General features: G+C 38.9%; 1 protein-coding gene across 7 annotated transcripts in view; it reads right to left on the reverse strand.

Annotated features, from left to right (window-relative positions):
• Window positions 1–17,502, reverse strand: part of CERS6 (ceramide synthase 6) — a 322,733-nt gene that overhangs the window by 230,774 nt on the left and 74,457 nt on the right. For 6 of the 7 annotated variants that reach the window (XM_089916721.1, XM_022569957.2, XM_022569956.2 and 3 more), the window contains exon 2: window positions 3,806–3,911. The exons of the other annotated variant lie outside the window; for it this stretch is intronic. In XM_089916721.1, the coding sequence (XP_089772847.1) occupies window positions 3,806–3,911 (106 nt within the window). The remainder of the gene's footprint in view (window positions 1–3,805; window positions 3,912–17,502) is intronic. 7 annotated transcript variants of the gene reach the window in all.

Here is a 17,502-nt window from a genome sequence, read left to right on the forward strand (position 1 = left end):
TCCAAGGTGACCTGGAACCATGGCCAAGGCCAGAATGCTGGACGAGCACTGTTCAAAGTCTCCAAATCCTGCTACTTGTATTCTGGTCAACTGATCTGTTACTTTTTCATCTCACAACTAACACCGGAGAACTACAAAGAATTCAAGGAAAAATAGTTCCAACTTTGGCTGCATTTATGTTCAAAACCTGAAGCTTCTGCTTTAATCGTGTAGAAACTTCCAAAAGAATCACCTTGGAAACCAAGAGAATATGATCATTAAAATTAGCTAGAAGCAAATATCCTCCAGAGCAGTCAACCTGCCTGCAAAATCCTTTCATTACCTTTATAGAGAAAATTTCCCCAGTAACCATAATAAACATAAAGCAAGGAAAATAAAATGTCCACTGCAGGATTTCTAAAGGGAGGTATACATTTGGGTAGAAAATTCATTTTTCATGCATTTAGAGTAGTTCACAAGGTAAATACAAATATGTTGTCATCACGTTAAAAAAAAACGAACCTTGTAACTCCCTACACATCAGCTCTTCTAGAGGGGAAAAAGGTGTTTGCTGCAGTAAACTGATATATTAAATAAAAATGCAAGTTTCTTCTTAACATTTTCTTCCTTTACACACTATAGGATATGAGCCCCTTCAGGTTAGAAACTGGCAATCTAAAATCATCTCACGTCTAGGAATAAACCTACCTACGGAGAAAAAAGACATGTATGCAGAAAATTATAAGACACTGATGAAAGAAATTAAAGATGATACAAATAAATGGAGAGATATACCATGTTCTTGGATTGGAAGAATCAACATTGTGAAAATGACTACTACCCAAAGCAATCTACAGATTCAATGCAATCCCTATCAAACTACCACTGGCATTTTTCACAGAACTAGAACAAAAAATTTCACAATTTGTATGGAAACACAAAAGACCCCGAATAGCCAAAGCAACCTTGAGAACGAAAAATGGAGCTGGAGGAATCAGGCTCCCTGACTTCAGACTAAACTACAAAGCTACAGTAATCAAGACAGTATGGTACTGGCACAAAAACAGAAATATAGATCAATGGAACAGGATAGAAAACCCAGAGATAAACCCATGCACATATGGTCACCTTATCTTTGATAAAGGAGGCAAGAATATACAGTGGAGAAAAGACAGCCTCTTCAATAAGTGGTGCTGGGAAAACTAGAGAGCTACATGTAAAAGAATGAAATTAGAACATTCCCTAACACCATACACAAAAATAAACTCAAAATGGATTAAAGACCTAAATGTAAGGCCAGACACTATCAAACTCTTAGTGGAAAACATAGGCAGAACACTCTATGACATAAATCACATCAAGATCCTTTTTGACCCACCTCCTAGAGAAATGGAAATAAAAACAAAAATAAACAAATGGGACCTAATGAAACTTAAAAGCTTTTGCACAGCAAAGGAAACCATAAACAAGACCAAAAGACAACCCTCAGAATGTGAGAAAATATTTGCAAATGAAGCAACTGACAAAGGATTCATCTCCAAAATTTACAAGCAGCTCATGCAGCTCAATATCAAAAAAACAAACAACCCAATCCAAAAATGGGCAGAAGACCTAAATAGACATTTCCCCAAAGAAGATATACAGACTGCCAACAAACACATGAAAGGATGCTCAACATCACTAATCATTAGAGAAATGCAAATCAAAACTACAATGAGATATCATCTCACACCAGTCAGAATGGCCATCGTCAAAAAATCTACAAACAATAAATGCTGTAGAGGGTGTGGAAAAAAGGGAACCCTCTTGCACTGTTGGTGGGAATGTGAATTGATACAGCCACTATGTAGAACAGTATGGAGGTTCCTTAAAAAACTAAAAATAGAACTACCATACGACCCAGCAATCCCACTGCTGGGCATATACCCTGAGAAAACCATAATTCAAAAAGAGTCATGTACCACAATGTTCATTGCAGCTCTATTTACAATAGCCAGGACATGGAAGCAACCTAAGTGTCCATCGACAGATGAATGGATAAAGAAGATGTGGCACATATATACAATGGAATATTATTCAGCCATAAAAAGAAACGAAACTGAGGTATTTGTAGTGAGGTGGATGGACTTAGAGTCTGTCATACAGAGTGAAGTAAGTCAGAAAGAGAAAAACAAATACCATATGCTAACACATATATATGGAATCTAAGAAAAAAAAAAAAAAGGTCATGAAGAACCTAGGAGCAAGACGGGAATAAAGACACAGACCTACTAGAGAATGGACTTGAGGATATGGGGAGGGGGAAGGGTAAGCTGGGACAAAGTGAGACAGTGGCATGGACATATATACACTACCAAACGTAAAATAGATAGCTAGTGGGAAGCAGCCGCATAGCACAGGGAGATCAGCTCGGTGCTCTGTGACCACCTAGATGGGTGGGATAGGAAGGGCGGGAGGGAGGGAGACACAAGAGGGAAGAGATATGGGAACATATGTATATGTATAACTGATTCACTTTGTTATAAAGCAGAAACTAACACACCATTGTAAAACAATTATACTCCAATAAAGATATTAAAAAAAAAAGATGTTAAACCCCCCCCAAAAATAAAAAATAAATAAAATCATCCCACAAAACTAAAATTCCATTTATTCTACTCTTTTTCCTAAAATTCCATTTATTCTACTCTTCTTCCTAGCAGAGATGTTAACACCAGGTGCTTTCTTCCACTTTTCCAGGAAAAATACCATTTTTAAAAGAATAGAGGGGGAAACCCTAGAGAATCCTGGCAGAAACGAAGACCATAAAATAAACAAACATGTTTGAATATTTGAATTAATAGTTTTAAGACAAGAGAGAAGCAATACAAAATGTTAGCAACACAAATACCAAAAACGGAATAAAATTTGCTTAACATGGCCAAATCACATCTTAGAAGCCTGAGTAATTCTCCCAGAAAAATGAAAGTGGGAAAAGGAACCATTTCATATACAAACACACGATACTTCTCATAGACTGTTATGCTCCTTTTCTTCTTTCTTGTCCACGAAAGAGTAAGACAGGAGAGAAATATGAGTAAGAATCAGCTTTTTGGATGCTGTGATTTGCTTAATTTTTTATGGCCTTAGCTTGAGGGTTTCTGACTTATGTCTTCCTCCCCTTTTTGTTCTTAAGGAAATACCAGCTGGCAGTGGATGGCGATCTTTCCCTCTGTCTTCTCCCTGCCTCCTCTTCCCACTCCCGGTTTGGACTTTAACTCTCACAAGAGCGATCATCTCCTCTCCCGTTTTCTTTACAATGAATCTGTACTCTATAACTCTCCTGACCCTTGCTCCTCATGTCTTCATATTGCAGCTCTTCTCTCCTTCCATTATTCCCTTTTGTTCACCTGCCTGTGTATTACAACTGCTAGAACATATGGACAATGTTATAAGCAAACCGGCGCTTTTTCTCACAATACATTAATTATATTCCTCAGCTCTCCCCAAAGTCCCATCCAACTGTTATACATACATACTGCTTCATGTCATGTGAGATTAAGAGGTACAGAATTAGACCAACCACCATCTAATCTAGACTGTGCCTCACAGACAAGCTCCCCACATCACCTTGGGAGTAAACAATCAGGTCTCAAACACACCCACGTGTATTTGGCTTCTACGCTTTTTGGTCTAGTCACGATGCCTGTGTGCTTTCCAAGAGGACACTTTCACACACGAGGCTAGTCAAATGTTAGTTCTCAAACCCAAGAGAGAAGGAGCTGAATGATTTCAGATTGAGAACAGTGGTCATGACAATTCATATCCCAGAAAAGGACAATCATACCTTTGTAATTGCAGTAAAAACCTTTTCCAGAATGGCATTTGGCTGGGCTATTTGTGGTCCATTGGCCTGAATGTTGAGGGCTATGGCACATGGTTTGGCTACAAATCTAAAAAAAAAAAAAAAAAGACACAAGTTATTCTCTCTATAGATGTTCTTAATGTCATCAGTTAAACATTACTCAACTGTAAGTGTTGATAGGATTTTATGGGTAGACACTGTCAACGTTCATATCTCAGTAACTTTAAAGCAGATTTAACTTTTTTTTTCCTCCTTTAATCTCGCAGCAGTAACAGTAAAAAAAAAAATCCTTTTAAAATATTGAAACCTCCTGATACTCAAGTTCTAATGAGACTGAACAGATAGAAAGACTATCAAATGACAAATATAAATCTGCGTGAGATACATAAACCAAAAAACCATGATTTTGAAATGACAATTTACATTCTTCTTACTAACAAGTCATGTTATATTTTTACTATGAGAAAGTGTTTACTAACCGTCTGATTATACATACAGAAAGTATGCTTTTGATCAACCCTAGTCCAAAAAATCACCATTTTTGTCTCTATGATCAAAGTGTGCTATGTTCAGCCCCAATTCCTTAGGACGTCTTAAAATTCTCTATGCTTATTTGCTTCTTTCTCATAAACAATCATGAAAGGTGTCAAACAGCACGATGTCCCAGCCAAGCTGAAAAGTCTGAAATGGTTTTTATTGTAAGCAAATGATTATGTCAAGAAGAACAGGAAGACTTAGCTGCATTTCTGACCGTGTTTGATGTATGAACGAGGCATGGGAGGAATGCAGGTAGAGGGCATGGGGCCCCAAAAGTATGATGATGTCTCTAAAACTTTTTTAAAAAGAAAAGCATTACAGTTGTTTTAGACTAAATGGAACAGAAAAAAGGTGCGATACATGTTCCTTTCTAGTAGTGACATTTAACTTTTTCTATAAATACAAATAATATAATAACATATGAAAGTATGATCCAAATTAATTTAATGTTGGCCAAAAGCAACTGATAAATATACAAAACGGGGGCTTCCCCAGTGGCGCAGTGGTTAAGAATCCGCCTGCCAATGCAGGGGACACGGGTTCGAGCTCTGGTCCGGGAAGATCCCACATGCCGCGGAGCAACTAAGCCCGTGCGCCACATCTACTGAAGCCCGCGCACCTAGAGCCCATGCTCCGCAACAAGAAGCCACCGCAATGAGAAGCCCGCGCACCGCAATGAAGAGTAGCCCCCGCTCACCGCAACTAGAGAAAGCCCACGCGTAACAACAAAGGCCCAACGCAGCCAAAAATAAATAAATTAAAACAAATAAATTAAAAATACATATATACAAAACAGATCATGAGTAATTCTTAGATGAGGCTTCTTTAATAATAATGAATGAGTTAAAGAACAGCAGACAAGGGAGGAATTTTTTTTAAGGGGGACTAATGATGTTTACATACATGGTAACACATAATATCCCACTGGGTGCTATTTCAAGTAAAAGACAAAAAAATGTATTCCAACAGGAGAATGGAGAACTATACGTGCAAGCCTAAACCAGGAAAGATACACACAGAAAATGCAATATAAATCCTGTTTCACTGGGCTCTCTGGGACGAAGTTAGGAAGAATAAACACCCTTTCCTAGTATGTAAATCTAGAAACTGGAATTTTCCTAAACTTTTGCATTCTCAGTTCTTTGTAACATAAAATCTTCTAAAACATGTTACCTATGCCCCTACCTTCTTAAAGAGAAGTGTAGTATTTTTCTAAATAACTTTGGGTCTTCACTGTGAACAGTAATCGTGGAGCTATGGATGTAGCTAGTGGAAAGAAATAAAGTTTGACGGGCAATAAGCAGAAGAATGTGCAGAACTTGTTCCCTTGACAAAGCTTCCTGCTTCATGGTTATCTGCCTCTTCATTACAAGGTATAATGCGGGGTGTGAAAAGACATGAGATCAGCAAAAGTTTTTTTAAAAAGGTAAAAATTAGCTTGGTATAAAAGCCAAAATCAACACTTCCAATGGTTGCCTTCTACTCTTCCCTGTTGGATTTCTCCCCAGCCCTCCCTCGTCTTCCCAATTCCCACAACTTCTGAAACACTGCATTCAAATTCCCTTTCGGAATTTGGCATCATCATCCTTGGAACAACCTCCTGTTCTAGTACATGGTCTGCTTTCTTCTTCTAAAGAGCGAAGAGTCTAAATGCAAAGGCTGATCACGTCATCTCTGAATATGCCATGACAATGCCAGGCATACGCAGGAGAGGGTCAAGAAATCTGATCAACTGGCTATCTTCTGGAAATGTGTTTTCACTGTTGCCATCATTGTTGTGAGTACTGTTGACAAGGTAACAGACTATCGCTCTGTGTCCCACAACAATGCGCGGGCAGACGCTAGGAGAGTCAAGAAATTCACTCAACAGAATCTCTTCAAAACAACTTCCTCACCTTTGCTATCATCTCCCAGTAACATACAAAAGCATTCAAAAAGGTTCTTTTTTTTTCTTTTAACATCTTTATTGGAGTATAATTGCTTTACAATGGTGTGTTAGTTTCTGCTTTACAACAAAATGAATCAGTTATATATATACATATGTTCCCATATCTCTTCCCTCTTGCGTCTCCCTCCCTCCCACCCTCCCTATCCCACCCCTCCAGGCAGTCACAAAGCACTGAGCTGATGTCCCTGTGCTATGCGGTTCTTTTAGTATGTTATACAATATAAGGTTTTACACCTCACTCCTCCTCTTTTAAACTTCAAACCACTTTTTTGAAACTCTTCTCTAAATTTCCAGCACTAATAACAACAGCATCTTGAAGAAGGCATATCCCTTGGTCATCAAGCTTATGAAATTTTGATAATCAAAATTATCAGATATATATGATGCTCTGTAAACATATTTTTTAAGCAGTGTCTAAAGGATAGGTGGGAATTATCTCTGCTACTGTCTGGCTACAGAGCCTTAGTTAGCTTCAGAAATTAATCTCTCTGTGCCCGATGTCCTCATATGTAAAAAATTATAATAATTACATAGGTACATAAGTTGTGTGTATATACAAACACACGTATATGTTAAAACACCATGTTACATGGTCTCTTTGTCTAAAATCTTTGACGGGAGCCATGTGTATGGTTTCACACCACAGCATTTACACACCGTGACTCTCCGGGTCCAGCAACGCACTAAGCTTCAGCTACGTTGTGTCAAGCCACGTGCCTTCAACAAGCTCTGAAAGTACCAAGCGAAAAAGAAGAGGCCAGACACCAAGACAGGCAACTGAAAAACACAAGGGTCATCAGGTAGAGTAACCACTTACCTCAGTTTACTCTCACAGTCTGGTTGTCCCAGCATCATTATGAATGGTACCACCTTTACTGACAAAAGCATCCCTGCTTGCTATTCTGCCACAATAATTTAAGTGTTCCCCATTTGGGCAATAAATTGTAGCAAGCCCCGTCATCAAGCCTCAGACCTGGCATAGGTCCACACTGAGTCCACACCAGCAATGCCTTCAGGTTCTGAGCCCATCCACACCTGGCCTTCTCTCAGGACCCAAACCTCCCCAGCTCCCCCATCAATCTCCATGGCCCTATAGGGTGGTGTGCCCACACTTATCACAGGAAGAGTTGCTATGTATATGTGTGTCCCTCTTCCCTGTGTGTGTGGTCTCTTTCATGGAGGCTGGAATGACCTTAATGACACTTCCCATCTCCAGGGGACCCTAACACACAAACCCATTTACTCTCCCTCAACCAGATGAGGCAGGATTATCACCACCCACACTTTGCAGAGAGGGTCAGAGAGGCAAGTATCCTCTGCCTCCAGGGCAAGGGAAGCAGAGGACAGGATACTTCTTTCCCAGGAAGGTCAATGTTATCATCAGCTCCCCATCTTAATTTACTGGCCAAGCTAAGTCCCCAGTTCTGAGGATCTGTGGAGCGGGGTGGGGTGTGAGGAGTGACAGACAAATTTAACAGAATTTATCTCAATGTAAAGGTTGAAGATTTCTGGAGTTTAAATGGTCCATGATGGGTATGTACAATAAATCAAACCACTTCAATGCTTTGAAAGAAGTTACTATGCCATAGAATATTTTTATGAAATGCCTGGCAGACTGTGGGCACTCAATGAATACCTAATGAATGAATGAACAAATCAGCTAAAATACAATGGCAGGTACCCGTCCTCTTTTTTTCATAGGGGTTGTGCATTTTAACACCCTTAAATACTCACATCTACTCAGGGTCCTCATTTGGGACTCAGAGGGTAGGAGACTGACCACTCAAACTTGAGAAGCTGTTTCTATAATTTCCATTGTCCCTATAACGTCATAGCAGCCCTACCAACCTCTCACTAGACATTCTCCTTTCAACTTATCTAGCACAGACAGCCAAACACTTAATTTCCAAGATTTAAAAAACTTCATACTGTACAGCACAGGGAACTCTACCTAATGCACTCTGGTAACCTAAATGGGAGAGAAGTACAAAAGGGAGGGGATATCTGTATTCGTATGGCTGATTCGTTCTGTTGTGCAGTGGAGGCTAACACGACATTGCAAAGCAACCATACTCCAATAAAAATTAATAAAAAAAAAATTTCACGAGAGGCAGAAAACATTAATTTCAAATCCCAAATGAGTGAAGAAAGAAGATATAATTTTTATCTTCCTAAAAGTATTATATGATATATATACATAATATATGATATATATCTTACGTAAGATTATATGAAAATAAAAATTTTATTTGTTTATTCTCCAAAGAATTTGCGTATCACTGCTGGCATTTTTTTTTTTTTTAAAGAGAGCATATTAGACACCAAATAAAACTCATGACAAAACTACTGTAATTTTAACACCTACTGTCATGGTCCATTAGAGAAACGCTGGATTTTTTTTTTTCTCCAGTGCTGGCTCTAACAGAAGTAAGGTCACAAAAACTGTCTTTCACAAGGGTTGTCGTAGGAGAGAGAGAAACAGAATGAGATAGACAGAGGGTGGGGTAGAGTACCTACAAATATAATAGGTGAAAGGGAATATGTACTTTTGAGCTTTGATGATTGCCTCTACCAGGAAATGCTCACCTAATTACTTTTTTAATCAAAGGCAGTAACACCATCTTCAAAAGATCAAACATCTATGAAGTACTTACATATAGTATAACATATCTGAAAGTAAATATAATAAGGATGTAAGCTTTGAAAAATACTAGTCTCAATGTAAAAGCAGAGAAAACACCTAAGACATTCCTACTTTTTAGTTCTATTTAACATCATGTATTTGTATTATAAACATGAATTGAATGTCTCTACACAGAGCACCAAGGTAAGCTCTGGGCTGTGGTGTGCTTCAAGGTATACACAAAACATGAAGTGATTCTTGCACTCAAACACCTTTACACTATGGAAAAAGAGAGTGATCAAAAAAAAAAATTGTTTACAGGGTACACGTCAGTTCTAATCACTTAATACTATATAATCATCTTCAGTGGGGAGCATGGCCAGAGACTTGGTCCTTCCTGACTCCAGCATTTCCTACACTTTTCAAAGTAGCTGGATGGCTGTGGTGGTGGACACACAGACCTACATATGTGATAAAAACTGTACAGAATTAAATCACACGCACACAATGTACAACTGGGGAAATCTGTGTAAGCTTAACAGATTGTATCAATGTCAATATCCTGCTAGTGATGTCATACTATAGTTTTACAAAAGGTTACCATTGGGGGAAAGTAGGGAAGGGACCATGAGCTCTCAGTGTATTCTTTCTTACAACTGCATGTGAATCTACTGCTATCGCAGGAAAGATACTGATTAAAAAATACTTAAAAGAAGCATTCTGTTTTTGACATGGAGAAATGAGCTCCCAATAAATCGATTTTTCATCCTTAAAAACTCTGCAAAACCCCAAGCCCCTAAAAACAAACTCTGCCATACCCCTAAAAACAAAACCAAACTACTTGAGGGCTCTGGAGATGGAATAAAAGCAAGTAGACTTTGGAGGGGAGTAAAAAGCTGGAGCAGGAAACCAGCAGAGAACAAGGTCCCATTTACTTATTTATATATTTAGTTTGCAGCTCAACTCTGAGATCAATCACAGCAGCAGATAAAGCTTTGACAGGAAAACACACTCTCTTGTCTAGCTGCAGGGACCAGGAAAGGAGCCTGGGGAAATCAGATAGTGGCTAGAGAACCACAAAAGAAAAAAGCCAACCTCTAATTCTGCATATAAATGAAGTTATGGCTGACCTCAAACCACATATGTACAAGGTAAACTGAGAGCAGGTAGGAGCTGACGTTTAAAGAACTGAATGGAGATTGAAGCCATGGTCCACTGCAGGCCTGACAGGCTACAATTTGAATCAAACTGAGTAAATTGCTTGTTAACACAAGACATCTCAACACTCTTCAGAGCAATGCAAAAAAATCCAGAATCTCTACAACATAACTCTCACAATGTCCAGGATACAATCTAACATGTTGACAGACAGCAAGGAAAATATGGCCCAATTTTAGGGGTAAAGACATGCAAAGACATTCAGTGAACCTGAAGATAGGGCAATGGAAATAATGCAATCTGAGAAAGAGAAAGAAAAAAATGACAAAATAAAGAAACGCACACTGTGGAACAATTTCAAAAAGGCTAACATATGGGTAACTGGAGTTCCAGGAAAAAAGGAGGCAGACTGGGGAAGAAGAAGAAAATATTAGTAATAGAAATAATAGTCTATAACTTCCCAAGTCTGATAAAAGACATAAATATACAGATTTAAGAAGCTCAAGAATCCCCAAAATAGATAAGTTCCAAAAAAAGGAAAATCTAGACAAAATCACAGTCAAACTGATGGAAATCAAAGATAAAGAGAAAATATTTAAAGTCACCAACAAAATGGCACATTATACACAGGGAACAATAATTTGAAAAACAAAGGACTTCTTATCAGACATCACAGGTTCAATGACAGTGAAACAACACCTTTAAAGTGCTGGTAGCAAAATCAAAACCAAAAAATTGTCACGCCAAAATTCTATGTCCAGCAAAATTTTTCTTCAAAGAATGAAGGTGACAGGAAAACAAAGGGAATTTGTCTACCACCAGACCCCCCACTTCAATAATACTACAGAGAGTTCTTTAGGCTGAAAGGAAGCAAAATCAGAGGGAAGCTTAGATCTCAGGAAAAAATGAAGAACATCAGAAATGGCAATATATTGATAAATAAAAAGTACTTGGAAGGTCTCTGAAATTAATCACAACCAATTAATAACAGATTAAATACTTAAACCCAATTATGAGAAATAACATATGTCCCACCCGAGACTGTGCTGGAAAGAAACCTAAGTATGAACAAGTGAACGTCCAAGAAAAAAGAAATGAACAGGGGGTGACTGATTCAATTCATTGCTTGACCACCAGCACCTCCACAGGCTCCAACATTCACCAGTTATGGGTGTGCCATGGCTACAGTCACAGAAAGTATTACAAACGTTAAACTTACGAGGACAGTATAGATTGGATATTGAAAACTACGTGGGTGCATGTTTAGATACACATGGGTGCATGTGCCTGGGAGAGTAGGTGTATGTGTGGGACTGTGTATTCTACAATTCTAAGATAAAGCTGCTTCCACAGTTAGTGGAAAGATGGCCAGGATGAAGACAGGAGACTGATATTTATTGATAGTTGTTAAGTGTCAAGTGCTTTGCAATGTTTTATTCTTTTTTTTTTTTTTTTAGTCCAACAACAACTCTTTGAAGTAAATTTTAGTCCCATTTTACAGAAATATGAGCTAAAGCTCAAAGAAGTTAAAGGATCTCCTCAAGATCTTAACACTTAAATAGTTTAGACAAGATTTAGGCCTGGTCAATCCTAACATAATCTATTAATAAAAACAATATTTTCTCCTTTTCCTAAAATAATAAAACTTGATTTAAAAGGCACTGTTAAAATAATGTGATATAGTCATACACCTTCACTCAGAAATCTCACTTTTAGGTATTTATCTAGGGAAATCTGTCAAACAGAGAAAAAAAAGCCATAAATGGAAAGATTTTCACGCACCATCATTTTATAATAGGGAAAATGGTAAACAGCTTAATGATTCACTAACAAATGACTCACTGAGTACCTATGATGAGTCAGCCCTGCTTTAAGCGTTGGGGATGCAGCAGTGAACAAAATTCCCTGCTTTTATGGAGTTTACATTCCAGTGGGGAAGAAGAGAGATGAAAAATAAAGTGATGCATGTGATGCAAGACAGTGAAAAGTACTATAGAGAAAAAGAAAGCCTGCTAAGAAGGATGAAGTAGGGTTGCAATTTTCAACGGACTGGTCAGGGAAGGCTCCTGAGAAAGTGAGCAGATTCCTAAGAAGGTAAGGAAATCAAGTAGGAAGGGAAGTGGAGGAAGAACATTCTGGAAGGAACAGCAGCTAAGAGCAAAGGCCCTGAGAAAGGAGTATGCCTGAGATGTTGAAGACACAACCAGAGGGCCAATGAGGCTAGAGCAGAGTTAGGAAGAACGAGAAGAGAAAGGTGGGGTCGGAGCAGCAAGGCAGCCACATCTTCGTACCTCGTGCACTACATGAAGGACTTCGGTTTTTACCATGAGTGAGGCAGGAAGCCACTGCAGGACTCTGAGAAGAAAACCTAAATGAGTGATTTATATTTAAACAGAATCACTGGCTCCTCTCTTGAGAACTGACTAAAGGGGAGCGAGAATGGGAGCAGCCAGGCCAACTGGGGGGTTGCTCCAGTTATCCTGTTGATAGATGACAGTGGCCCAAAGGGAGTGGTGGCAAAAGACGTGGTGAGCTTTGGTCAAGTCCTCAAACTATCTTGAATGCTGGGCTCACAGCATGCACTGGATTGAACGTGGGATGAGATGGGAAGAGAGGAATAAAGGATGCCGACAGGTCTTTGCCCTGAGCCCTTGGAAGGATAGAGTTAGTCTGGGGCTAGTAAGTGTGAGGTTAAGCTTATAAGCTATTAGGCTTATACGTGGAGATGCTAAGTAGGCAGTTGGATGGAGTAGTCTGGGGTTCAGGAGAGGTTTGGGCTAGAGATACAAATTTGGTATCATCAACCTACAGATGCCACATAAAACCATAAGACTAATGAAATCATCTGGGCAGTGAGAATAAATAAATATTTCATACCCTTCGGGCTGATAATGCGACATATAGCCGAGGATTTGGAGAACAAGAATGCCAGAGAGAAAAAGACGGCGGAAGCAGGGGTCAGAGAGGAGAGAGGCTGGAAGATACTATGCTTCTGGTTTTGAAGGTGGAGGAAAGGCTACGAGCCAAGGAATGCAGGTGGCTTCCAGATGCTGGAAAAGCCATGTTAATTTTAAAAAGTGATAAGTAAAAAAAAAAACCTGATATCAAAACACTGTACCATTATCACTGTACCATTTGCCAAAAAATTTTAAATTTTGATAAATTCCAATACTGGCAAAAGTAAGAAGAAACAGGTACTCTGGTAAACTCTTGGTGGGTGTCTAAACTGGTGCAATCTTTGAAAGGCAATTTACCAGTATTTAGCAAATTGTTGAACTGCCTAAGCCCTTGTGAGCATTATTAGTTATATTTCTCCTAGAAATTTACCCTCCAGATATACTGGCATTTTTTAAAATAAAGTTGATTGCGGTACTGCTTAAAATAACAAAAAAGACAGGAAACAGACACTTATTAGAAGGAGCCCTATGAAATATGGCACATCCATACAATGGAATTCCATAAGACAAAATGAGGTAGATGTGTTATGCTTCAAGACATAATAGTCAATGCAGAAGGCAACATACAGCACAACAAGTATAATATCTTATTTGTGTACTTAAAAACAACACTTTTTTCAGGAAGAGCAGTGAGAAATCGTTAACAGTGATAATTTTGGGGGGTTAGGAAGCTTAATTTGCATTTTATACTTTTCTGTATTATTTAAGTTTGGGCATATGTATGCTTTATATTTATTTTAAAGGTAAACAACCTTTACATGTGTTCGCTGAATATTTAATAACATGGAAAAAAGCTCAGAAACAAGAGGTACAATAATGTTTATATGCTGACTACTTATCTATACATATAAATTTCTAACACATAAAAGAAGTTGAAGATAGGCTATTGCCAGATAATAGGATTGTGGCTTACTTTAACATTCTTTTTTATGCTTTCTTATGGTTTTCAACATCTTAAAATGAGGATGCAAACTTTTAACACCAAAAATAAAAAATAAACAGCTTTAAAAATAGAGATGAACTGAATGGTCTCTATGCCAGGTAAGACTCAAAACCTCAGTGACACCAAAACTGGACATGGAAAGCCCTACGACAGCCGCAATTCAGCTAATTCCATGGACCTCTTGAAGCAAAGGACTCCGCTGTGACTGAGACAAGGGAGAGAACAGTATGTAGAATAAAAATAAAATGCCATTTCAGTACCTTGTCAAGTAGAGAAAAGGATGAAGTTCAATGGCACACCAGAAGATATGAAATGGCATGAAATCACTTCAAGAAAAATGTTACCAACATTAACTAAATACTCCAAGAGAGTTCTGAGATGCCTCCAGAAAATAATTGCTTCTGCCTGTGCCTGGAAATGCCATAGACCTTCTCTATTCCTTCATCTATACAATGAAAATCATAATTACACTCTCTTCATGTCGGGAAATATTTCTAAATCATTGGCATCTTGAGACTAACTGGAAAGGGACAGAGATAGGGGGAGATGGCATGCAGAGCAGCAGGCAGGCAGAAGACAATTCTCTCCTTGGGAAAAAATAAGAATTTGTTTCTAGGTAGAGTAGAAAGGAAAATTCCTTTCGAGCAAACCCATATCTGAAGTGAATCTGCTCTGAGCTTGGAATGTTGGAAAGCTCTTTAACATTTCTGAACCCTAGTTACCACATTTTAGAAATGGAGCCAATAAAACCTACTTCGCAGAATGCGTGTGAAGACTGACAGTATTCAACATTTGGAAAATATTCAATAAGTGCTGGCTAGTCTTAAATTCTCACTACAAGGAGCATACATTTCACACATTAGGAGGACTTCTCGTCTGTGCTGCTCAGTAAGCTGTAGTGGGAAACTTACGGGAAAAACACAAGGATGGCAAAAATTCATGAAAGACCCAGAAAAGTTAAGAGCTTGCTATGTCACCTGGTCCAGCCTCCTTTTTCCAAGCCAAACTTTCTCTCTAGAGAGATCATTCAAAAACTTCCTTCAAGCATGAAACCTCCCTGTACATTTCTTTGCAATTCCTGTGAATCTATAATTATTTCAAAATAAAAAGTAGAAAAAAAAATCTTCCCTTGGTATCCTAGTTTAGTTTTTCATCACGTTTGACTCAAAATGTTCTTCCCGCATCATTCTTTCGAGCTGAAATATAAACCCATTTCCTCTTTTCTCAGACCTCTGGAGAAATGGTACAGTCAATAACCTCCTCAAATATTTGAAAACACTGATGAAGTCATCCTGCATTCTTCTCTCCTCAAGAATAAACAGTGCAGATCCCACAAACCCTTCCTCATCCATCTTTTTCTGTCCTCACTTTAAATTTTTATTTTTTAGCATTTTAAGGGTTCTTTTCTGAATCTAACTGTATTCTTTTCTCTAAGGGTGTAGAAGAGACCCTTAGACAATGGCTGTTTTTATTAATAAATAATCATGGGAGAGACTTTGCTGTTGTTGTTGCTATTGTTAAAAAAAATTCACAAGAGGCTTTCCAAACATTACAGCTAAATCAGGAACAGCTGTAGTAAAAGGGACCCGTCAGGCTAGCCTACTCCAATCTCATCAGAGGTGCAGATCAGAGACTAGAAAGGCTGAGTGTCATCAGCTGGGAGCTGATTTTCTTTAACATCTTTATTGGAGTGTAATTGCCTTACAATGGTGTGTTAGTTTCTGCTGTGTAACAAAGTGAATCAGCTGTACATATACATCTATCCCCATATCTCCTCCCTCTTGCATCTCCCGCCCACCCTCCCTATCCCACCCCAAGAAGTGAGATTCTTGGAAAGGCCAAGTTGACTTGAAAAATGTCAAAATTGTCTCCGCTTGCTATACATTTCCAGGATTCTGAAAAAATAAACAAAAACTCTGGACTTCGGATATTTCACCATGAGTTCAACTATTCGAGAAACATACAATCTAGCCATTAAAGGTGAAGTTCATAAAATTCAAAGAAATCGTGTCTTTCTCTTAAACAAAGGAAAATATACCCCTGCATTTTGCATAAAATAAGAGGCAAAAGGCATTTAAGATATTTATTAGAAGAAAAACTATACAGCATACATTTATATACGAAAATACCTTGTAGTCAGGAAAGTCTTTACAGCATTATGATGCTTATAAAACTACCATAATGGTCAGTGAATCGCTGGGGAATACTGTACATGTATGAGGAAGGTTTTATTTTCAACCTGCTTTCCTTTGCACACTGAAAATGATGCCATCCGGACCTCTCATTGAGGGCTACAACGGTGCCCTCATAGCATTTGTCACTGTCGGCTATGCCTCTTTAACTTACCGAGTGCGATTTCGGCAACTCCATCTCTTACTGCTGCTTCCAGCACATAGAACAGATCAAGAGCCCTGCCAGAGTGCTTCAGAATTCCCTCTGACTGTGCCCCTCAGCACTGTTACAGACACCTCCCTTGTCACTGTCCTCATCCTCGCTCTGTGACGGGGTCTAGGCATCCCTTATCACTCATCTTCCTCAGATGACCAGCCAAGGAGACCACAGGTGCAAGAAGCAAGTCTTCAAGGTCTGCTGACAGATTGTCTTACAGGACCTTGTTACTGGTAGATTTGTCTCGAAATCGGCCCTAAAGCTAAACGGTAGGTCTGGGAGAGTTCCAAGCCTTCCTGTAACGCATTAATCCTTTAATTCCTTACATTTGCCAGGTGCCTTGCAATTCACCAAGTGCTTTCACACTTTCCTCTCAGTCAATCTTCAAAGTATCTCCGAGGGATATGCAAGCAGATTTTCTTATCACCGTTTTACAAAAGAGGAGTTCAGTGTTTCAGTGACTTGAACTAAAAATTAAGGGGTAAAGGTGCATGCAATATAGACCCCTCTTACTCTACTCAAGAGCTGCACTCTCTAATATTTCTGTCTTTAGTTGGTTACACATGCTCACGGGTCTGTGAACATTTACTTTGGCCCAGATATCAGAATCACAAGGACTGTCCACTGGTGCCTCAAAACCACAAGATTTGATCATCAATGAGCCATGCCTGGTTTTATTTTACCCCTGGTCTACCGCTGAAGACTTCTGGGTGTGTGTGAAGGTAACGAAGACAGTGCCCTTGAGCCTAAGGGTGAATTACCAGTAATACAACGACTTTCAAAACAGAATTTCAAAACAGAGTGAGCAGTTCAGGAAGGAGAGTTTCATAAAGGTTTTCATTTGAGGTCATGATCTACCAATATGCCAGAATTCCCCCCAGAAGAATTCGACAGCCTAACACCAATTTTAACACCAACTACCTATCGTGTGCCTGTTTCACCAGCAAAGAAGACTGTAAAAAACAGACTGTACGCCACCCATCACACACTGACAGGAAGGGAGAAAGCTGACTTGACACCAGCAAAATCAGTTTTGTCTAAAAAATGGTAGAAGTTGAATGATAATATACGTAGTGCATTGATCACAGTACCAGGTCAGAGCAGGTCCTCTGTGACTGGTCATCA

This window comes from Delphinapterus leucas, chromosome 8 (genome assembly GCF_059928025.1).
Source record: "Delphinapterus leucas isolate spDelLeu-1000000601 "Yukka" chromosome 8, BTC_Dleu_Yukka2, whole genome shotgun sequence".
Classification (NCBI taxonomy): Eukaryota; Metazoa; Chordata; class Mammalia; order Artiodactyla; family Monodontidae; genus Delphinapterus; species Delphinapterus leucas.